Source organism: Mytilus galloprovincialis, chromosome 12 (assembly GCF_965363235.1).
Source record: "Mytilus galloprovincialis chromosome 12, xbMytGall1.hap1.1, whole genome shotgun sequence".
NCBI classification, from domain to species: Eukaryota; Metazoa; Mollusca; class Bivalvia; order Mytilida; family Mytilidae; genus Mytilus; species Mytilus galloprovincialis.
Genome location: NC_134849.1, coordinates 4,807,945 through 4,832,902, shown reverse-complemented (window position 1 = coordinate 4,832,902; position 24,958 = coordinate 4,807,945). Strand labels below are relative to the sequence as shown.

Below are 24,958 nucleotides of genomic sequence, written 5' to 3'. Positions count from 1 at the left end.
AGGATCCAAAATTCCAAAAAGTTGTGCCAAATACGGCTAAGGTAATCTATGCCTGGGATAAGAAAATCCTTAGTTTTTCGATAATTCAAAGTTTTGTAACAGGAAATTTATTAAAATGACCACATTATTGATATTCATGTCAACACCGAAGTGTTGACTACTGGGCTGGTGATACCCTCGGGGACGAAACGTCCACCAGCAGTGGCATCGACCCAGTGGTGTAAATAGTTATCAAAGGTACCAGGATTATAATTTAGTACGCCAGACGCGCGTTTCGTCTACATAAGACTCATCAGTGACGCTCATATCAAAATATTCATAAAGCCAAACAAGTACAAAGTTGAAGAGCATTGAGGATCCAAAATTCCAAAAAGTTGTGCCAAATACGGCTAAGGTAATCTATGCCTGGGATAAGAAAATCCTTAATTTTCGATAATTCAAAGTTTTGTAATCCTTCAAAAGCAGACTGCATTTTGATCTTGTTGCTCAGATAAAGTTTTGATTTTCTTATTTTCAGCTAGTAAAAAAAATTACAATCACAGTGTATTCGACATTCCAATTGCATAACATTGTCCTTCTGACTATGACATTGTCTATACAAGGTGCCCGATTTCGTTACGTCATTCATATTGTGACGTCACTGTAGCCTTGAAAAACGTAAACAAAGCGTCCATAGTAACACAAAATATACAAGACTGGTCGAAAATAGGCGAAATACGTGTGAAAGGGATATAAGTTGATAATCGGTAAAATATTTTTTAAAATGCGTCTGATTTATTCATTTATGTGTTCATTTTTATTCCCAGGAATTTAGCGAACATTGTCATTAGGATTTCATGCTTGAACAGTAGGTGTTTTTTACTGAAATCATTTGTTGAAAGACAGATATTTTTTAACACATGACATAATACTTGTTTTTATCATGGCGAGATTTTCCACGACAACCGTTACCAATTATGTAACTTACTACTTCTTTCCGTGAGTTGCAGCTAACCTAACCTTTCATGACAAATATTTAGTTCTGCAGATCTGCACGCTGAAAGGATGCGGAAACAACGCCTGGCGTGCATGAAATCGCTCCCGAAATGTTCGGTGGTCGAAAACTGCCTCTGGTCGAAAATACCCGACAGTACTCTACAAAGTCGATAATAGTGTGTTAACAAGGCTGTTCTTGTAAACAGTATACACACCAATTATTCTAGCTACTCAATTTGACCTGGTATCGGTATTTTGAAGTAAATAAGGACACTGGTTATGAACATAAAAAATATTTTTCACCTTAAATAAAAGTAAGATACAGATTTTCTACAGCTCTATAAATTTGAAAACAATTACTGGCATTACTTTGGATATTGGGCTAAATACATAGCCCATAATTTTGGTGATTGAATGACATTTATTTTTCCGATAATCTGTAACATAATGTGACCCATGATCAGATTCGTGCAAAATTAAAAAAAAAAAAAAAAATATGTAATAAGATGCAAACTTCGCTGATCTTCGCTGAAAACGAAAATATTTGAACTTTCCCGCCAAAATACTTTTTTTAATAATTTTATTTTTGGTGTTTTTAAAATTTATGTTGCTTATCTTTTCATATTTTTTTTTACATATTTTAGTGTATGAAAGAAAACGAAACTCTAAAAATATCCCGTAATTTATATACATTTTTTAATCGGGATCTACGAGATTGAACATGTGCATTCACAAACAAACATGGCCGACACCACAACAGCTCTCACCGTCGGTGGAAACCGAACAACAGGACAGTCAGTCAGAACACAAAATGGTGTGTTTGTAAAGTTGAAACATTATAGAATTTAAAATTCTTTATCATTATCTCTATTTTTTACTGCTTTTCGTCATAAATCAACCAAAATCGCTCGTCAAACTCAAGGCATGAGTCGCACATGGCTTTCGAACATTCCAGAAAGATCCTATAATTTCTTATTGCACGCAATGAAGATTATTTTAAATGACTTTAACAAGGCTGTGTATTATTTTGGAAACATTTATTGGTTTGAAATCAGATCATATTTTCCATTCGGCATATTAAAATGATTACTGTTAATTATCAAACAAAATCCTAGCTATAGTACCACACCGACACAGTGTCGAGTGACAGGCACTTGTATCGGTCTATGTGGGGTTTACTATCCACACCTGTACTATTTTTCATACTGGTGTGGAAAGAACACACTGCATTGACAGAAAGAATTGTGTCGCTGCATATTATTTTGTAATCTGAGATTACTCTGATGTCCAACGGCTGTTTTGCCAGACATGCTGGGGCCGTGCGATACAGAGGTCATCCCATATCAAAAAGTGGATATTTGCCCATCCAAAATAGATGCGCTGCTTTGTCGCTTCTAGTGCCAATAGTAATGGGATTGGAATTTTATAAATCGGGTATCAATTTGTTCACCTTTCATTTATCTCTTTATTTATGTAAGCTTCACCTACATTTGTACTCGCCACCCTTTATTTTTCCATATTTAATCAGTTTTCACAGTGAACCATCGAATCAGACATTTTTACTTTTATTTTGGATGGGCCAATATCCACTTTTTGATATGGGACGGCCTCAGCTTTGTCCGGCAAAACAGCCATTAGACGTCAGAATAATCTCAGACTAATTATTTTGTTATAAATTGAATCCTGACTAAAATGTGAAATCAGCATTAACCCTCTTGCTGCTGTAGGAACACGTGTCCACACCGACTGTGCTGAAGGGACACATATATGGGCTATTTCAAAAAAAATGATGCCTTTCCTTTAAACCTTTGTCAGTCTCTTGTATGATACTATATCTGTAATGTTTTTAGGTCAGATAATGTATTATGATTAGTTGGTCCTAACTACCAAAGATAATAGCAGTATGTGCTCTGTTTAAAAAATATTGTCCAAAATTGTACCTCAAAATGTCAGGAGTGTAACGCTTTTAGTGTGACATTTAGAAGAAAGCATGTGCATTCATTGATGATATAGAATAAATAAGGGCAGATACAATACCAAACAATATCTTTCATCCAACTATTATATCTTGACTATGATTTCTTGTTCAATTCTTCCATATATTTACATTTTTATGAGCCTCATAAGGTAAGTCAAATAAGTTTGTGTAAAAAAAAAAAATGTTAGTAAAAGTCAATATGCTGCCAGAAAATGTCTTTGTAGGTGAAATAACATGTTTCTGTACATCTTGCACGGTTTATTTTTTTGTTTAGTATCATAGCTTGGCACAGGTGCATCCAGTTGACCCTGAAGTTCTACTACTGGAATATTATGGTTACAATAAGAGGACTACCCAGGTCTGTCAGGAGTGTAACAACTGGGTTAAGATGTATTTTTTTTTAGAAACAATGTTGTTATAGTTTTTGTTTTTTCTTGAATTTCAGTGACCATTACCTGTTACAGTTTATCAGTAACAAACATGCCATTATTATGGCCTTCATTGCTTTTGTATGCTCAATACTTCAATGTCAGGAGTGTAACACAAAAAATGCCTTATTTCAATCTTATTAGCAAAGGTTAGTTATTGGAAGAAAAACAAGCTGACAATTATTATAAAATGACATTACTACACCTCAGCTTAACACAGAATACAAGTCTACATCATTACTTTTGAAATTTTTGAACTAAAATTGCAATTGAACTAGCTTGTTTAAATGTGTTACAGTCCTGACATAAAAGTATTGAGCATAAACAAGCAATAAAGGCCATAATAATGGCATGTTTGTTACTGAAAATATGCAACAGATGGTGTTCACACTCAAATTCCAGAAAAGAAAACCAATAATAACAACATTGTTTCTATAAAAAATAACATGAATGTTACACTTAAACATTTTAAAGCGTTACACTCCTGACATTTTGGGGTACATTTTTGGACAATTTTTAATATACAGAGCACATACTGCTACCATCTTTGGTAGTACGAACAAACTTATCATAATACATTATCTGACATAAAAACAGCATATATATAGTATCAAACAGGAGACTGAACAAGGTTTAAAGGAAAGCCATCTTTTTTTTTTAAATAGACAATTAGCAAAATTTGTAAATATGTAAGAAGTATATAATTTTTTTTAACCTGTTCTTAATTTGAACTAAAATAATATGTGAAATATAAAGACTCTACATGATTTCAGGTCAGTTTCAGGTTAAAATATGGTAGCAATAAATTATGGTCAGGAGTGTAACATTTGTTACACTCCTGACAAGTTTCTGATGTAGCTTATCTATAACAAAATTCAACATGATTCTTTATTAAAATAATTGTAACATCTTTACAATGTAATGAGAAAGCCGATCTGTCTTGTAAAAGTGATTTTTCTGCACACTATTCACCAAAGATTCTTAAAAATTAAAGTGTAATTCTCATTAAACATGTTAAAAGTTTGCTCTTTGCTCAGAAATTAAAAAAATATGTAATCAAATATCTAATAAATTTATTTATTTGTGAGATTGTAAATTTAAAATAGATATCATTACTGATTTTCTAAACATTCCATTAAAAAACAGTCTTACAGTTACTGAAAAAATATGTCAGGAGTGTAACAAAAGGATAAAAAACACATGTTTGTTTTTTTAAATGAAGAAAACTTAGAATTGACTGAAGCAATTGTTGTGAAATTTTCAGAGGATGTAATTAGATCATATATGTTTGCTTCCTTATACTTTTTATATAAAATTAAAGCTTTTGCAAAGAGATATAAAAACTTTTGAAATAAGATATTAAAGAATACACTAAAAATTGGTGAAATTTACATAATTAAAAAAAAAAACTGTTTATAAGTAAAAAAAAATTGCAGGAAAATCATTTAGTACCTTTATTGCAACAAACAAAATAATTACATTGACATTTATATTCTTATTTATTTTTGTCAGTTGATATTATTATTTTGTTGTTTCCTTTGAAAAGTGGATGAATTCTTATGAGTAAAATGTTGTTAAAATTTTTGTTTTTATTATTTTGCATAAACCCTTGGTAGTTTTGTAAACTTGAATGTCTCTGGATTAAAGAAAAATGATAGAAAAAAGATTAGCAATGACTTAATTTTTTACCATGTTTGTCACACTTTGGCATCATTTTTTTTGAAATAGCCCATATCCATGTTTTAATTTTTGCAAGCTTCTCCTCATTCATGTCATTGCTTAATCTTTAAAAAAAAAAAAAAAGACCAAAGATTAAACTGGTATTTTCATATCCAATGGGTTCCTAATGTATCAGTCATGTTGTTGTGACCAGCAAAGTCCAAATAATTGTGAGGTCTTGAAAGACTATTTTCTTATTTACTTTTGACGTCATATAGCAGAAGCCATTTCTTTTGTTTTCGATTTTAGAAGGAATTTTCTACATACTCCTAAATTGAAGCGTGTTGACTAGATATAGGCCAAACGTCTTAATAAAGCAGGAAACTTACACTTGAGTGATGGATCAACATATCTTTTTCGTGTGACGACATAGAAGTTGATGTAAATGTAGATGTAGAACTTTGCAAAGTCTAACTGAAAAAAAATTAAAACCATGTTAATATGATGTTAAAAGCAAAAAATATAAATAGCCTTTCAAGACGTCATAATTATTGGACTAGTGGTCCTATGATTAAGTGTGAAGACAGGGAAATACACACTGCAAAATTTCTGTCCCCCTTGATTTAATACAGTACGCCCAGAGAGTTTTTAATCGCGAACTTTTATCACCGATTTCCGAGTGTAGCGGTGTGACACCGCGAATCACGGATTCTACTCCCAATTTCCTCCAAAGATTCTCTCCCAACACCGCGTGGCTGTTAATTGGTTTATTGCCCATCGGATAAACTGAAAATTAATGACGCGTGACAACATAATCGGATTAGGCAGATTTATAACCTTTGTACATTTAATCAATCTTGATTGCACCTGTGTGCTTTAAAATGTACGTTATTTAAATGTCCATTCATTGTCAGATAAAAGTGTGACATTTTTATTTAAAATAAGATAATTATTCTTGTATGTATATGCCCATGTCATTGTCATATTAAATAAAACGTAAAAACGTATAAAAATACGAATAAAACACTTATTTAGTATTTTCATTATAGTCCGATCAGGTCATAATTTTTGTTTTTTCAACAAAGTTTCAACAAAGATGATTTTACACACAATTAGAACCTTTTATGACCTACTCAGTGAATATCCGGTTCATTAATAGTTCAATATTATATAATTAATATCAACTGGCTTAAAACAAAATGATGTTTTTACGGTAATTTGTCCAATCTAAATCAAACCCTAGAGTTAATTTATCGGACCAACAAGTGAACTCTGTTACTTTCAATTTATTTTGAAATGTAAAATATTATGTTTCACTACCTCGGTAGATTACCGACTTGAAATATTTGAATTTAAAAAAGAAACTGTAAAGTGACAAATAGTTTTGTATGCAATGTGGCAGCCCTATATTCATAAATACTGAGATAATTCCCCGCCCAGACACAACACAATCATCACAACCTTATTTAATTATATGAAGAAATAAAATCATGTGTTTTTTATCTGTTACGATCTGTTATTGATCTTTTATTATTTAAAATAAAATTGGATTGGCTCAATCCGTACTTTACTGCTCGTTAAAAGTCCTCGGCGAAATATAAAAAGAAGTATTTCAACAATTTATACTATAGAATATTAAAATGAAATTATATCGTACAAGAAAGAAATATGTAAAAAAAAATGTGGATCGGATTTTTACGATCGACACATTTTCACAGAGGATCTCTACCAACGCCCATCAGGAACTGAACGACATGCATCCTGTTTTCATCTACCATTAATGTATAGTGTTGACTATGGAAGTATAAATAATGTCCAGGTTTATGTCCTCTGTTGACTGAGAAACGTATAAATAAAAGGCTGATGTTCGTTTATTCAGAAAAGGAATAAAATTTAGAATCCGGTTAATCAATTGTAAAAGGACTTTCTAGAGCCTCAATCTTAACGCACACAAATGTCAATCATTACATGAATTTTCCCACGGTTATCCAGAAAGGTCACCTGAGTTTACTGTTACATGATACTATTTCCCGCCAAATAAAAATCTCGTGGACAAAATTGATGTCACTATTTTTAGTATTCAATATTGTGAGCGAAGTCAAGTTCAAGTTCAATCACGCACTGTTGATCACTGAGATGCGTGTCGTCTTCCCACGGCAATTAATTGTTTTAAAAATATTAAAAGATAACTGTTCTAAATACAACACAAAGGTTTACATTCATTGTGCGTAAATGAATATTATGCAACGACGAGTTGATGCAGCTATAGAAGTATTCCTGTTGTAGCCGAAATGTATTATATCCTAAAGTAATGCTAATCGTAAAGAGAAAATGCCGTAGACTTATTAAGCATAACGAATGGTGAATAGTATTTTCTTTTTTACTTGCATATACAAGTTTTAAGACACGTAATTTTCTTTAAACTCACTGCTCACATTTTATACCTTCAGCGTTAGTTTCCGTTTATTTTCACGCAAGTATGTCTCTTTTCGTAAGTTATATCAATTACCGATAAATAAAAAACGAGGTCATAATCAAGTATAGATTTTTTTTATAAAACTTTAATGCAATTGAAAGCATTAACAACAACGTTTTGGATTTTAAAACTTTTATTTTGTAATCGTAAAATGGAAATGGCGTAGAATTATTAGCATAACAGATAAGGAATAATATTTTCTTTTTTACTTGTAGTATAAAAAACTTTGAGACGTGTAATTTTTCTTTAAACTGCCTTCATTCATTCAGCGTTAGTCTCCGTTTATTGTTGCACAATTATATCTCTTTTAGTGAATTAAATATTTATTTACTGATAAAAAAAACGGAAGTCAAAATCAAATATAGTTGTTTAAAAACTTGATTAAAATGTACAGAGTAATTGAAAGAATTAACAACAACGTTTTGCTTTTTATTTTAATCTTTCATTTGTTTCAAGCAATCAGATATAACCTGATAATCAATAGACAGGAAATATAATTGTTTAATTACATTAGAAATCTCACATACCTTGACTGTCGCGTGCCGGCATAGATCAGACGGATTAGGGCAATTAATTACCTGGTGTCACACCGCGTCACACCAGACTGGGAGAGATGTCGCTAATACAATAAACAAAAGGTAGCGGATTTACGCGGAAGTCGGAGGGAATACTCCCAAATTTCTCCGAGAATTTTGGGAGGGATGTCGGAGTTTCCTGGTGTTACACCAGGAAAAATATCGGAGTATGGAGTTTGGGATTACAAACTCCTTGGGCTTACTGTATATTTGAAACTCGTTGACATTAAAAACAGGATGAGACTTTGAATTAAAGACTTTTGGTCATAACCATGATAACCAAGGGTAAATAAAAAAAAACCAACACAATTTTCCTATTTCGATTCATTAAACTCCAGTTGCCTATAGTTGTAAAACCAGTGCTAATGCCCAATTGTGCAATCTTTCTAAATCAAAGTGTAAACTCTTCTCTTATTGACTCTAAATGGAAAGAAAAATAAATTTAGCAAGCAGCGGTTGTCAATTTTCTTCTTATAAATGTAAACAAGTTACAATTGGTTCAATATGTTCAAATTTTCAATATATGTGTGGTTCCAGTTGCATACTTTTAAAAAAATGAAAAATGGTCTGTAGGTCGGCAAATTTTAATTTTTTTTTGAATTTTTTTTTTTTGAATGTCAAAATCCGGAAAAAAAATTGTGTTTACCAAAATTGTTTCCAGTATTATACACGCCCCAACCGGACGTCAGCCATTTTTACATGTGTTTGATTGTAAAATAAACAGTCATGATACGCTTATTAGTTAATTTTGTTGCATTCTGTTATGAATTCTTGCATTTTAGCCATAACAGATACTTGTGATGGAAATTCAGATGACAGAAATCTATGAATTTAATTATTTTAATTCACAATCCTCAAAATTTGATCTTTTGAAAATTTATTTTTCAGAAATGAAAAAAAAAATTCTAGGGTCGGGGGTTTTAACATGGGTCGGTCGGGTTACTGGAACCCCACATATATTTTTCTTTGGCCTTAACTCTGTGGTCCTCAAGAAAAAATGAAAAAATTAATGTCTTCAAAGTTCTCAAATACACTTTATTAATTAATGTTTGAATTTGTTTGTTGATGTAAATCATACTTGTTGTTAGAAATAAGTAACTCCTGGACCACTTTCTGACATTTTTTAAAAAGTCTGTAAAAAAGAAACAGTATTGGTCTCCATCCTAATAATATTCTTTGTTATATTTCAGTAAATGCAGCATGTGCCATAGCCAACATTGTGAAGTCCAGTTTAGGACCAGTGGGTCTGGACAAAATGTTAGTGGACGATATTGGGGTATGTACAATTCATATTTAGTGCCAATTTGTCAAAGGTAATTGAGACTTGGTGTTAGGTGAAGGTTCATAATTTAGAATTATTTTAGTCACCAATTAATTTCAGGGATTTAGGCAGTATCATTTAAATTAAGTACATCATAATGAAGAACATGTTATTCAAAATTTGAAAAGAAAATGTTTATATAAGTAATAAATCCTACAATTTTTACAAACTCGTGTAGTCTTTGAATTATGTTGTGAAACCTGTAATGTTATGCAATTCCAGAAATGTCTTATAAATTATAATGAAAGGGAATCATATACTGAAATGAAAATAATCAATGTTTAAAACTGCACCATTTGAAATATTGTTGGCCAATCATTAGATACACTCTCAAAGATCATTTAATGATTTATATATTTACAGGATGTGACCATTACAAATGATGGAGCTACAATATTAAAGTTATTAGAGGTAGAACACCCAGCAGCCAAAGTTCTAGTAGAGTTGGCTGATCTACAGGACCAGGAAGTAGGAGACGGTACAACCTCTGTGGTAGGTTGACACCAATTTCCCAGGGTGTAGTTCAAAAATTTATCCAATCACAATCTCTTTTGTATTTATTAGATATCCCATTCAACTTGCTTACAATCTATGTAGATTGATAGTATATACAGTGGGGTACAGTAAGTCAGTACTTTGATCCGAATACTTCTGTCATGTTGGAAGTAATTCTTACAAGGTTCTGTACACTACATTCTTTATAATCAGTAGCTGTAAGTTACAGAAATATTTTAATATTGATGCATTGATTGATTTATTAAGTAAAGGAATTGAAACGGTCAAAGCACCTTGCCCCTTTAAAGCCTACTAGAAATGATAGACATTAGTATGCATGTCAAGTGAGTCATTAGCACCTGATAGCGTCTTGTTCCTTCTGGCTGACATAAGTATGCATGTCAAGGGAGTCATTAGCACCTGATAGTGTCTTGTCCCTTCTGGCTGACATAAGTATGCATGTCAAGGGAGTCATTAGCACCTGATAGCGTCTTGTTCCTTCTGGCTGACATTAGTATGCATGTCAAGTGAGTCATTAGCACCTGATAGCGTCTTGTTCCTTCTGGCTGACATTAGTATGCATGTCAAGTGAGTCATTAGCACCTGATAGCCTCTTGTTCCTTCTGGCTGACATTAGTATGCATGTCAAGGGAGTCATTAGCACCTGATAGCGTCTTGTCCCTTCTGGCTGACATAAGTATGCATGTCAAGGGAGTCATTAGCACCTGATAGCGTCTTGTCCCTTCTGGCTGACATAAGTATGCATGTCAAGGGAGTCATTAGCACCTGATAGCGTCTTGTTCCTTCTGGCTGACATTAGTATGCATGTCAAGTGAGTCATTAGCACCTGGTAGCGTCTTGTCCCTTCTGGCTGACATTAGTATGCATGTCAAGGGAGTCATTAGCACCTGATAGCGTCTTGTTCCTTCTGGCTGACATTAGTATGCATGTCAAGTGAGTCATTAGCACCTGATAGCTTCTTGTCCCTTCTGGCTGACATTAGTATGCATGTCAAGGGAGTCATTAGCACCTGATAGCGTCTTGTCCCTTCTGGCTAAAGCTTTTCTTTTAGGCCATAATAATTAAACTAAATCTTTTTGTTTGATTTATTAAAAAAAATTGTTGTTTCTTTGTTCCCTTTGATTTCACAATTAAAAATATACTGGTTGGTCCTCAGCCAAGGTCATTAAAAATTATACTGGGCCAGTATAAATTATTTTGAAGACTTATCTAGCCATATCAATCTTGATCACAGTACTCACTGAGTATGAAATTATCCATAATTCTTGAGAACCTAATACATCGAAAAATGTTCGAATTGTGAGACTACAAAACAACATTCTTTTTATGCCCAACCTACAATAATAGTGGGGCATTAAGTTTTCTGGTCTGTTCGTTTGTTCATCTGTGCAACTTCAGGTTTTTGGTCACGATAGTTTTTATACGACCGCAAATTTTGAAAAAATTTTCGTCGTATATTGCTATCACGTTGGCGTCGGCGTCGTCGTCTGGCGTCCGAATACTTTTAGTTTTCGCACTCTAACTTTAGTAAAAGTGAATGGAAATCTATGAAATTTTAACACAAGGTTTATGCCCACAAAAGGAAGGTTGGTATTGATTTTGGGAGTTTTGGTCCCAACATTTTAGGAATTAGGGGCCAAAAAGGGCCCAAATAAGCATTTTCTTGGTTTTCGCACTATAACTTTAGTTTAAGTTAATAGAAATCTATGAAATTTTGACACAAGGTTTATGACCACAAAAGAACGGTTGGGATTGATTTTGGGAGTTTTGGTCTCAACAGTTTAGGAATTAGGGGCCAAAAAAGGGCCCAAATAAGCATTATTCTTGGTTTTCGCACAATAACATTAGTTTAAGTAAATAGAAATCAATGAAATTTAAACACAATGTTAATGACTACAAAAGGAAGGTTGGTATTGATTTTGGGAGTTTAGGTCCCAACAGTTTAGGAATTAGGGGCCAAAAAGGGACCCAAATAAGCATTTTTCTTGGTTTTCGCACCATAACGTTAGTATAAGTAAATAGAAATCTATGAAATTTAAACACAAGGTTTATGACCATAAAAGAAAGGTTGGGTTTGATTTTGGGACTTTTGGTCCCAACATAATAAGGGGCCCAAAGAGTCCAAAATTAAACTTTTGTTTGATTTCATCAAAATTGAATAATTGGGGTTCTTTGATATGCTGAATCTAACTGTCATGACTGTGTATGTAGATTCTTAACTTTTGGTCCCGTTTTCAAATTGGTCTACATTAAGGTCCAAAGGGTCCAAAATTAAACTTAGTTTGATTTTGACAAAAAATGAATCAGTTAGGTTCTTTGATATGCTGAATCTAAAAATGTACTTAGATTCTTGATTATTGGCCCAGTTTTCAAGTTGGTCCAAATCGGGGTCCAAAATTAAACTTTGTTTGATTTCATCAAAAATTGAATAAATGGGGTTCTTTGATATACCAAATCTAACTGTGTATGTAGATTCTTCATTTTTGGTACTGTTTTCAAATTGGTCTACACTAAAGTCCAAAGGGTCCAAAATTAAACTTAGTCTGATTTTAACAAAAATTGAAATCTTGAAGTTCTTTGATATGCTGAATTCAAAAATGTACTTAGATTTTTTATTATGGGCCCAGTTTTCAAGTTGGTCCAAATCAGGATCTAAAATTATTATATTAAGTATTGTGCAATAGCAAGTCTTTTCAATTGCACAGTATTGCGCAATGGCAAGAAATATCTAATTGCACAATATTGTGAAATATCAAATTTTTTTTTAATTAGAGTTATCTTTCTTTGTCCAGAATAGTAAGCAAGAAATATCTAATTGCAAAATATTGTGCAATAGCAAGATTTTTTTTTAATTGGAGTTATCTTTCTTTGTCCAGAATCAACTTAAATCTTTGTTATATACAATATACAATGTATATTCACTTTTTACTACCAACTGATAAATTAAAATAATCTTTACCATTCAGTGATAACAAGCAGTTTTTTTACATCTTAATATTTTATGATGTATTTAAATGAGTAGTTATTGTTGCAAACTCCTTTAGAAATTTTAATTGAGATTAGTTTTGGAATAAGGGAAAGGGGGATGTGATTAAAAAAATTGGGTTCAATTTTTCTCATTTGAAATTTCATAAATAAAAAAGAAAATTTCTTCAAACATTTTTTTGAGAGGATTAATATTCAACAGCATAGTGAATTGCTCTAAGAGAAACAAAAATTTTAAGTTCATTAGAACACATTCATTCTGTGTCAGAAACCTATGCTGTGTCAACTATTTAATCACAATCCAAATTTAGAGCTGAATCCAGCTTGAATGTTGTGTCCATACTTGCCCTAACCGTTCAGGGTTCAACCTCTGCGGTCGTATAAAGCTACGCCCTGCGGAGCATCTGGTTTATGAAGTTGAAGTTCAATCAACTTGAAACTTAGTCACATGTTCCCTCTGATATGATCTTTCTAATTTTAATGCTAAATTAGATTTTTGAACCCCCTTTTCACGGTCCACTGAACATAGAAAATGATATGTAAGTTTCAGGTTAAAGTTTTTGGTCAGGGTAGATTTTGAAGTTGAAGTGCAATCAACTTGAAACTTAATATATTGTACAATTTTTCTAATTTTTATGCCAAATTTTATTTTTTACCCCAATTTCACGGTCCACTGAACATGGAAAATGATAGTGCGAATGGGGCACCTGTGTACTTTGGACACATTCTTGTTTATACTGTTCCAATGATAAATCTTAAAATCCCATTCAACTTGCTTACAATCTATGTAGATTGATAGTATATACAGTGGGGAACAGTGAGTCAGTACTTTGATCCGAATACTTCTGTATTGTTGGAAGTACTTCTTACAAGGTGCTGTACACTATCATATTATTAAGTATATTTTTAATATTCAGTAGCTGTTACTTTGGCAATTACATTAATGTTTAAATATTGATGCATTTATAAGTTTATTTAATAAAGTTAGGATTAAAAACTGTCAAAGCACCACACACCTTTTAAAATTTACTAGAAATGTCAAGTGAGTGTTGTTAGCATCTGAAATCCTCTTGTTCTTTCCAGCTAAAGAGTGTCTTTAAAACCAAATGCACACCAAATTTTCTTGTTCAATTTAAGACACAAAAATTCAGCCAAGACAAATAGAAATTATATCAGGCCAGTATCAATTATTCTGAAGACATAACTAGTCATATAAATCTCAATGAGGGTACTAAGCATACTATGTATGAAATTACCCATAATTCCTAAAATACTGATACATCGAATTGTGAAATTGGTAAAAGAGTTATTCTTTTACACTGTTTCAATGATATATTTAAAATCCCATTCAACTTGCTTACAATCTATGTAGATTGATAGTATATACAGTGGGGAACAGTAAGTCAGTACTTTGATCCGAATACTTCTGTCATGTTGGAAGTACTTCTTACAAGGTACTGTACACTACATTGTTTGTATTCAGTAACAGTGACTTTGGCAGTTAATTTTTTTCCCTTTCCCTCATACATTTTACAACTTTTTAGAGTCATACATTTGTTATTAAAAATTTATTAAGCTGTAACCTTAGTTTACACTTTTTTCTCTGTAGGTAATTATTGCTGCTGAGTTGTTGAAGAATGCTGATGAACTTGTTAACTGTAAAATCCATCCTACCTCCATCATCAGTGGATACAGACTGGCATGCAAGTAAGTAGCCTCCCTTTATAGACGGGCATGCAGGTTAGTTACCTCCCTTTATAGACTGGCATGCAAGTAAGAAGCCTCCCTTTATAGACTGGCATGCAGGTTAGTTACCTCCCTTTATAGACGACATGCAGGTTAGTTACCTCCCTTTATAGACTGGCATGCAAGTAAGTAGCCTCCCTTTATAGACGGGCCCTTTATAGACTTGACATGCAGGTTAGTTACCTCCCTTTATAGACTGGCATGCAAGTAAGTAGCCTCCCTTTATAGACGGGCATGCAGGTTAGTTACATCCCTTTATAGACTGGCATGCAGGTTAGTTACCTCCCTTGAATAGTTATTTCCATTTCAAAACATAAAATGTGAAGAAATGTGAGTATGTTTGACGAGAATCCATTAGGTTATACAGTTGAGAGGCATTGTGTTTTCTGGTCTGTGCATCTGTTTGTTCGCCCGTTCGTCCGTCTGTTCCGCTTCAAGTTAAAGTTTTTGGTCAAGGTAGTTTTTGATGAAGTTGAAGTCCAAACAACTTGAAACTTAGTACACTCATTCCCTATGATATGATCCTTCTAATTTTAATGCCATATTACAGTTTTTACCCCAATTTCATGGTCCACTGAACATAGAAAGTGATAGTGCCAGTAACGCAATCATTATTTTTGTTATTTTATTGAGGTGTTAAATATTTGATCTTGCACACATTTTTAAGTAAAATCATATTTGCTGCGACATTTGAAGGGTTTGGTACAAGTAACTTGCACTTTACAAGTATGTATGAGGATAAAACAGTAACTAATCATTTAAGATTGATGATTATAATCTATTATGAGAATTCTATTTTTAGAGAAGCTTGTAAATACATCCAGGAACACATGACAATAAATGTAGAGGAGTTGGGAAGAGAATGTATCATTAGTGCGTCAAAAACCAGCATGTCAAGTAAAATCATTGGACCGTATCCTTTACTTATAGCTGATGTTTATCGTCATTTTATATCTGTAATGAACATGATGAATGTATTCAAATAGTTGTCACAGTCATATTAAAATAAGGAGATAGGGTATGATAGTCAATGAGACAAAAATAAATAAAACAACACAATTTAAATGAAGTATCTTCCTAAGTTCAAATGAAGTGGATATAACAATTATTAGGGAGGGGCGTAAAGGGGGGTATCTACACGGAAGAATGCAATATAACAATTATTAGGCAACCATGCAGTTGAATCATCAGAATACCGTTATTCTCTGCACCTTTTGTATTGGCTCAGATTTAAGGTCATTTTGTATCGGCACAGATTTAACGTCATTTTGTATTGGCGCAGATTTAAGGTCATTTTGTATCGTCACAGATTTAAGGTCATTTTGTATCAGCACAGATTTAAGGTCATTTTGTATTGGCGCAGATTTAAGGTCATTTTGTATCGGCGCAGATTTAAGGTCATTTTGTATCGGCGCAGATTTAAGGTCATTTTGTATCAGCGCAGATTTAAGGTCATTTTGTATCGGCGCAGATTTAAGGTCATTTTGTATCGGCGCAGATTTAAGGTCATTTTGTATCGGCGCAGATTTAAGGTCATTTTGTATCGGCGCAGATTTAAGGTCATTTTGTATCGGCGCAGATTTAAGGTCATTTTGTTTCAGCTCAGATTTAAGGTCATTTTGTATCGGCGGAGACTTAAGGTCATTTTGTATCGGCGCAGACTTAAGGTCATTTTGTATCAGCACAGACTTAAGGTCATTTTGTATCAGCACAGATTTAAGGTCATTTTGTATCAAATTTCAGCTATATACCAAAAGTGAAAATACGTTTATACCCAACACAAAAATTCATAATTAAGAAAATATAGTAAATGAGAAACCTATATGGTTAATGATTTCTACAATTTAGCCATTCCCATTCAACTTGCTTTCAATCTATGTAGATTGATAGTATATACAGTGGGGTACAGTATGTCAGTACTTTGATCCAAATACTTCTGTATTTTTGGAAGTACTTCTTACAAGGTACTGAACACTTTTATGTCTGTAGTATAACATAAACCTTTAAAAATTGAAGGAAATATTCTCAGTTGCAGCTTATTTCTCTTATTATTAATATTATTTTTTTTACTTGTATTGTATACATGTATATGAGGGCCTCAGGAAAGATTAGTAATTGTAACTAACTGTGTTTACCCTCTTTAAATAAAAAAAATATTATTATTATTATTATAAGGAGACTTTTAGTATTGTTTGGACCATTAGTCTTACTGTTAAGTCTAATGACTGAACAGCCAGTCAAGGTCCTTAATAACCCCCATCATCTGTTAAGTTTTGTATTACATGAGCTATAGTGTTCTTTGCAGCAATGGTACAGCATAGGTTTCTACTGAAAATTATTCGGAATCAAAACACTTCGTAGGAAAAAATACAACTTCAAGGAGTCAGAACATCTGTCACAAATTCCTAAACTTGACCTAGGTAGATCCTTAAGGGGTCATGAATACAATTTTGAATGATCAAAACTCATTTGAATTTAAGAATGCCTTGAGAATTATACAACCTTGACTTAAGACAGTGAAATGGAATTCTTTTCCAACATGGTTGTTGATGCTGCCATGGCAATTAAAACATCTGATGGCAAAGGGGGTTACAGATATCCAATCAAGGCAGTCAATGTACTGAAGGCTCATGGGAAGAGTTTGAAAGAAAGCACACTTGTTCATGGATATGCTTTAAATTGTACAGTAGCCTCACAAGGTAAGTAAAGATTTTTTTACAGCACATTAAACTTGAGAACGACCTGTCAAGGTATATTTACAGTCTTAAAAATCCTTTCCTGATAATTATGATCTGCTACATCATCCCCATCAGGAAGGCTCATATCTTAAAAATTGTATGCCATCTTAACACAACAGTGTGACAAACACCGACTGTCCTGACCGATGAAATAGACTTAAATCGTATGTCTGTTGTGACACCGTCTCGGTTCTGTGACTTATTGTATTTTGATATGCTTGCGCACAGATCGATAGAAATGAAAACTTCCGGGTAAAATGTTTACTCTGAAGTATGTTCAAGGGGCTATCCCCAGTTAGTCTTGAAATGTAACGTGACTGACAAAGGAAGCAATCATGACAAAAAGCGCAAATATTGTATTGGCTTTCCTGTAATGCATTTTTCACCATGAATATCATCATAGACCAATCAGAACATTTAAAATATACCCAACACAAAAAGCTAAATTAATTGAATTTTTTTAGACAGACAAAAATTGGTTCGGTCAGACAATCTACAACACTATCTGACAGAAACCTACAGAGTTTGGCACAGATTGATATAAATACCCTATAACATGAAGAGATACATGGCAAAAAGGTGGGGATTTAAACGCAAATAAATTATTTTTGTAAGAAAAAACTCTGATATATATATACAAGTTAAATTAGAAGTTTTATTTTTATTGCAGCAATGGTAAAGAAAATATCTGGAGCAAAAATTGCGTGTTTAGACTTCAGTTTAATGAAAGCCAAGATGAAGATGGGTATTCAAGTATTAATAGAAAATCCAGATCAGCTAGATGGTGTTCGTCAGAGGTAATGTCTACACAGATTTATTAATCCCTTGATGAAATAATATGTTTTTGTCCAGAAACTAGCTTATCTGGCTTGTAGTTTTTACCGCCAATTACATTGGATGTCTTTCAGTTCATGTGTGAATCCCAAATGTTTTATTGGACCTTTAATCCCAGTTTAAAATATCAATATCCTACATGTACTAGTTATGTGTGAATCCCAAATGTTTTATTGGACCTTCAATCCCAGTTTAAAATATCAATATCCTACATGTACTAGTTGTGTGTGAATCCCAAATGTTTTATTGGACCTTCAATCCCAGTTTAAAATATCAATATCCTACATGTACTAGTTCATCCTTAGAATATCAATCAGTCAATATACTTGTCTGAACAGTATTTCTTCTTTTGGATGTTGGACAGATGTCTTTCATTTTCTCTGCCAAAAAATGACAACAAAACCAAAATTCTACAGGCAATTATATATTTCATTTCACTTGGAAATCTCTGTATCCAATGTTAAAGTATATATTTTCCTATGACTTTTTCTAAGGAATGGGTCATGACAAATTATTCAACAATACCTGCACAATGAAATTTACCTGGAATAGCTCTCAAATAATCAATGTCAAATGAAGACTTTACCCATAACTTTGCTGTGGTATACATATGATTGTACCTATAGTTATACATTTGGGTTATATAAACACCAGAATATGAACCAAGGTTAGTGCTTCTTATTGGTACTAATGGTCTATCAAATCTGGGATAATGCTAAAAGAGGGACGAAAGATACCAAAGAGACAGTCAAACTCGTAAATCTTAAACAAACTGACAACACCATGGCTAAAATGAAAAAGACAAACAAACAACAGCACACATGACACAACATAGAAAACTAAAGAATAAACAACACGAACCCCACCAAAAAACTAGGGGTTATCTCAGGTGCTCCGGAAGGGTAAGCAGATCCTGCTCCTCATGTGGCACCCGTCGTGTTGCTTATGTGATAACAAATCCGGTAAATAGTCTAATTCGGTAGGTCACATTCATGAAAGGGAAGGCTAAGATTTTTATGAATGAAAAAGGATGATAATTGGTCATTATGTTTTCCCTTGGAATTTTGAAATTATTTTGTTTTGTCATTTCAGTGTTAAATTTATGGCTAACTCAACTTTGCTTTAATCTATTTATTCCAAACAAAATGTGTTTAAGTATAGTATATGCCTAGATTGATTTACTTAAAACACTATGCTTTTATTGGGATTGATAAAAGGAAACTACCTTTTGATTTTGAATATTTTATGGTTTTCATTCGAGAGTTGTAGGACTAACTTAACTGTCAGATTTTAGGTTATCTTTATAGGATTTAGGATATCCTCAAATAACTTTTTCTATATGTCTATTTTAATGACTTCTGATTATAACCTTGTAAATAATCAATTTGATTCTTACAAAAACTTCAATATGCAATTAGCAAAGAAGGGCATATCATGGTTCTCCTGGTGAAGCAGGTCATTAAGATCTACTGTATCATGATTATAAGAAGGGAACATCAAAGCCTTAAGGTGATTTTGTTGCTTAGTGGTCTTAGTAGTTTATCTACAGCGATCATTAGCCTGTCAACACTGAGGTTGTCAGTTCAAATCCTTCATTATGCATTCAACTACTATCTTAACTGACAAGGAATGCCAGTTTTCCTGCCAATAGTCTTTTGTTTTCTCAAAGTACTATGCCAATAAATACTGATCGACAAAGCCAAGTTGAAGAGAGCTCAAAGTGGTGTTATCAAAATCTTGAATCAATTAATGAAATTTTGTATTTAATTTTTCTTCAAATTATTTAACCAATAACTTTTAAAATTACCTTTAAATAATGTTGAAAACGATGCTATCTTTAATTTTACTTATATAAGTAACTTTTCTTAATATTATTTTTTATAGGTGTCCAATTATACAGATTTTACTAGCTTTAACAAATTTTCACAGTCATCTGGTTATTTTTCCCATGAAATATTAAATCTACTCTTTCTGAAACACTAATTGCTGTTCTGACGCATTTATCTTTCACATCAATGCTTCTGGGTCAAAGATGTGGACTATTGTCTGACTGTAGAAGACAAAACCCATAACTTTGCTGTGGTATAAACACTATTGTACCTCTAGTTATACATTTGGGTTATATAAACACCAGAATTAACCAAGAGTTAGTACTACTTATTGATACTGACGGTGAATTAAATCTGGGACAATGATGAGTAACCAAGAGTTAGTACTAATTATTGATACTGACGGTGAATTAAATCTGGGACAATGATGAGTAACCAAGACTTAGTACTAATTATTGATACTGACGGTGAATTAAATCTGGGACAATGATGAGTAACTTTGATACTGACTGTGAATTAAACCTGGGACAATGATGAGTAACTTTGATACTGACAGTGAATTATATCTGGGACAATGATGAGTAACTTTGATACTGACAGTGAATTAAATCTGGGACAATGATGAGTAACTTTGATACTGACTGTGAATTAAATCTGGGACAATGATGAGTAACCAAGAGTTAGTACTAATTATTGATACTGACAGTGAATTGAATCTGGGACAATGATGAGTAACTTTGATACTGACAGTGAATTATATCTGGGACAATGATGAGTAACTTTGATACTGACAGTGAATTAAATCTGGGACAATGATGAGTAACTTTGATACTGACTGTAAATTAAATCTGGGACAATGATGAGTAACCAAGAGTTAGTACTAATTATTGATACTGACGGTGAATTAAATCTTGGACAATGATGAGTAACTTTGATACTGACAGTGAATTAAATCTGGGACAATGATGAGTAACTTTGATACTGACAATGAATTAAATCTGGGACAATGATGAGTAACTTTGATACTGACTGTGAATTAAATCTGGGACAATGATGAGTAACCAAGAGTTAGTACTAATTATTGATACTGACAGTGAATTAAATCTGGGACAATGATGAGTAACTTTGATACTGACAGTGAATTATATCTGGGACAATGATGAGTAACTTTGATACTGACAGTGAATTATATCTGGGACAATGAAGAGTAACTTTGATACTGACAGTGAATTATATCTGGGACAATGATGAGTAATTTTGATACTGACAGTGAATTATATCTGGGACAATGATGAGTAACTTTGATACTGACAGTAAATTATATCTGGGACAATGATGAGTAACTTTGATACTGACAGTGAATTATATCTGGGACAATGATGAGTAACTTTGATACTGACAGTGAATTATATCTGGGACAATGATGAGTAACTTTGATACTGACAGTGAATTATATCTGGGACAATGATGAGTAACTTTGATACTGACAATGAATTAAATCTGGGACAATGATGAGTAACTTTGATACTGACTGTGAATTAAATCTGGGACAATGATGAGTAACCAAGAGTTAGTACTAATTATTGATACTGACAGTGAATTAAATCTGGGACAATGATGAGTAACTTTGATACTGACAGTGAATTATATCTGGGACAATGATGAGTAACTTTGATACTGACAGTGAATTATATCTGGGACAATGAAGAGTAACTTTGATACTGACAGTGAATTATATCTGGGACAATGATGAGTAATTTTGATACTGACAGTGAATTATATCTGGGACAATGATGAGTAACTTTGATACTGACAGTAAATTATATCTGGGACAATGATGAGTAACTTTGATACTGACAGTGAATTATATCTGGGACAATGATGAGTAACTTTGATACTGACAGTGAATTATATCTGGGACAATGATGAGTAACTTTGATACTGACAGTGAATTATATCTGGGACAATGATGAGTTGAATGATTACAAACTGATTGTTTCAATAGTACTATTGTCTTCATACAAATTTGTGTAGATTATTGAATTAAATTTAAAAATAATGTTTACAATAATTTTTTACTTTAATTTTAGAGAATCTGATATAACAAAGGAAAGAATAGATAAGATTTTATCATCGGGAGCCAATGTTATCCTTACAACTGGTGGTATAGATGACCTCTGTCTTAAATACTTTGTCGAGGCTGGAGCAATGGCAGTCAGGAGGTGTAAAAAGGTTGACTTAAAAAGAATAGCTAAAGCTACAGGAGGTCAGTATTGAATCAAGGAGAACATTTGAATAACAAATGTTTAATCCAGTCAATGAATCATGGCTTCACATATTGTGAATTTGTTTATCCAATAGAAAAATAAGATGTGATATAATTGCCAACAAGACAACTCTCCACAAAAGACCAAATGACATACAAACTATAGGACACCATATGGCCTTCAACAATGAGCAAAACCCATGCTGCATAGTCAGCTGTAAAAAGTCTCTAAACAATGCAAAATGACAAATGTAAAACAATTGAAACAAGAAAACTAATGGCCTATTTTAAGGTACTTTATTTTGTAGATTAATGAAAAAAGTGTATTCAGTGGATATATGTATATCACTTTATGGTTTTAATGAATTATGAATACAAGCATATAATTTGTTTTTGATGTTATATTTGATTCTTAGTTCCTTCATATATTCCTACAACACTCCCCCCCCCCAAATAGCACCCATGGAATGATAATGAATAAACAGTAACAGTAAACAATAAGCCAATGACTGAATTATAAACTGAAGTATGCTCTTTATCTGGGTTTTTTTCAGGTCAGTTAGTATCAACATTAGCTAACTTAGAAGGAGAAGAATCCTTTGATGCTGCATTCCTGGGTCAGGCTGAAGAAGTTTGTCAAGAACGAGTCTGTGATGATGAATTATGTCTCATTAAAGGGTTAGTGGAACCTTTAATATGTCAAAAATTTCATATACTTCTCACATTAAAAAAAAATTCCTATTTTACTTCAGATAGATGTTCAGTAAAAGATTTTGCTTGATATAAAAAAAATCATGTTTACAAAATTTGAAGGAAAAAAAAAACCAACACAAATTTTGTATGGCTTTAAAAATACATTCTTGGACCAGTATCAAACATTTGCTCAACATAAGTCACTCAGGAATAGGAAAGGGGTAAGAGGTATGTGGCTTCAAATTTAATTTGGTCTATAATTATATTGCATATATTGCAAATGCCTTTTTAACAGTAATAACAGGTTTCTACCCATAACTTTGCTGTTGTATATATGTTGTACACACAGTTATACATTTGGGTTATATAAATACCAGAAAATGTTCTATAGGCAAGTACTGCTTATTGGTACTGACTTTGAATTAAATCTGGGACAGTCAACCAAATACGGGTATAAAACTTTCAAGTTTGATAGGTAATAGTTATCTAAATGTATAGATAAATAGTCAATAGGATTGTTAACAACTGGCTCTCTCCACCAATAAAAACTTGCCACCACAAAATAGCTCCAAAAATGGCTCTTATCAGTGGTGTTATAACATCAACTATCAGTCAATGTAATCATTTGTATGTTTGCCAATCAGTCAATGTAATCATTTGTATGTTTGCCAATCAGTCAATGTAATCATTTGTATGTTTGCCAATCAGTCAATCAATGTAATCATTTGTATGTTTGCCAATCAGTCAATGTAATCATTTGTATGTTTGCCAATCAATCAATGTAATCATTTGTATGTTTGCCAATCAGTCAATGTAATCATTTGTATGTTTGCCAATCAGCCAATGTAATCATTTGTATGTTTGCCAATCAGTCAATGTAATCATTTGTATGTTTGCCAATCAGTCAATGTAATCATTTGTATGTTTGCCAATTAAACAACGTAATCATTTGTATGTTTGCCAATTAAACAACTATCCACCAGTTTCTGCACTTTCCTCTTTCAAATTTTATGAAACTTATACTACATGTACATAATACTAAGAACTAATGGAAGACATGATGACAGAGTTTGGGCAGTGAATCACTTACCGTTCTAAAGTTATTCTCCTTCATGGTTGGAAAGTTACAAGTTTTTATGGTTTCCACTCTCTTACTCTCACATTTGTGTCCTGATATACATTCATCTTTTAATTGTTACATTTTGATATTAAGAAATGATCGGTATTCCACATATAGCACTAAAATAAACACTATCTGTTGTAAAAATGAATTGCTTGCAAAAATTGTTAAGTTTCCAGTATTAAATTGTTTATATTTTTTCCAACAGACCAAAGGCCAGATCAGCTGCTTCTATTATACTGAGAGGAGCTAATGACTTCATGTGCGATGAGATGGAACGATCTGTTCATGATGCCCTGTGTGTAGTGAAGCGTGTCCTAGAGTCCAAGACTGTAGTCCCCGGTGGTGGTGCTGTAGAGGCTGCTCTGTCTATCTATCTAGAAAACTTTGCTACTTCTTTAGTAAGTTTGCTGTCTAAGTATAAACAAAAGAAAATGTGGTATGGTTGGCAGTGAGACAACTCTTGAGGCCCCTCATGGGGGTGTCCAAGTAATCCGATAACAAATTGCCAATATGATCACATGATCATTAATTATTTTGTACACAAGATAATCAAATAATCAAATGGCAGTCCTAGATTATCAAATAATTATTAAATATTAGGTCTGGTAATCAAATAAGGACTAGGGCTATTCCAAAAAAAAATGTATGGGGGGGTTGGAAGGCAGTTTTTGTCAGCACCAGCTACCCAGACAATTGTAATTGAGAATTATAGTGCATTATTGTGTGAAAAGTTGCTCTGATACCCATCACCCATGTATTATTAATACAATGTGCCTTCCAACCCCCCCCATACATTTTTTTCTGGAATAGCCCCTA

At 32.8% G+C, this 24,958-nt stretch overlaps 1 protein-coding gene across 1 annotated transcript in view; it reads left to right on the top strand.

The window, feature by feature from the left end:
- Positions 1 to 1,666: 1,666 nt before the first annotated feature.
- LOC143054224 (T-complex protein 1 subunit alpha-like) overlaps positions 1,667 to 24,958 on the top strand; it is a 32,174-nt gene continuing 8,882 nt past the window's right edge. Inside the window, exons 1-10 of the mRNA XM_076227151.1 lie at positions 1,667 to 1,789; positions 9,282 to 9,367; positions 9,776 to 9,904; positions 14,523 to 14,620; positions 15,462 to 15,572; positions 17,177 to 17,358; positions 18,068 to 18,194; positions 22,151 to 22,326; positions 22,881 to 23,004; positions 24,348 to 24,540. Coding sequence (XP_076083266.1) covers positions 1,717 to 1,789; positions 9,282 to 9,367; positions 9,776 to 9,904; positions 14,523 to 14,620; positions 15,462 to 15,572; positions 17,177 to 17,358; positions 18,068 to 18,194; positions 22,151 to 22,326; positions 22,881 to 23,004; positions 24,348 to 24,540 — 1,299 coding nt within the window. The 5' untranslated portion in view covers positions 1,667 to 1,716. The remainder of the gene's footprint in view (positions 1,790 to 9,281; positions 9,368 to 9,775; positions 9,905 to 14,522; positions 14,621 to 15,461; positions 15,573 to 17,176; positions 17,359 to 18,067; positions 18,195 to 22,150; positions 22,327 to 22,880; positions 23,005 to 24,347; positions 24,541 to 24,958) is intronic.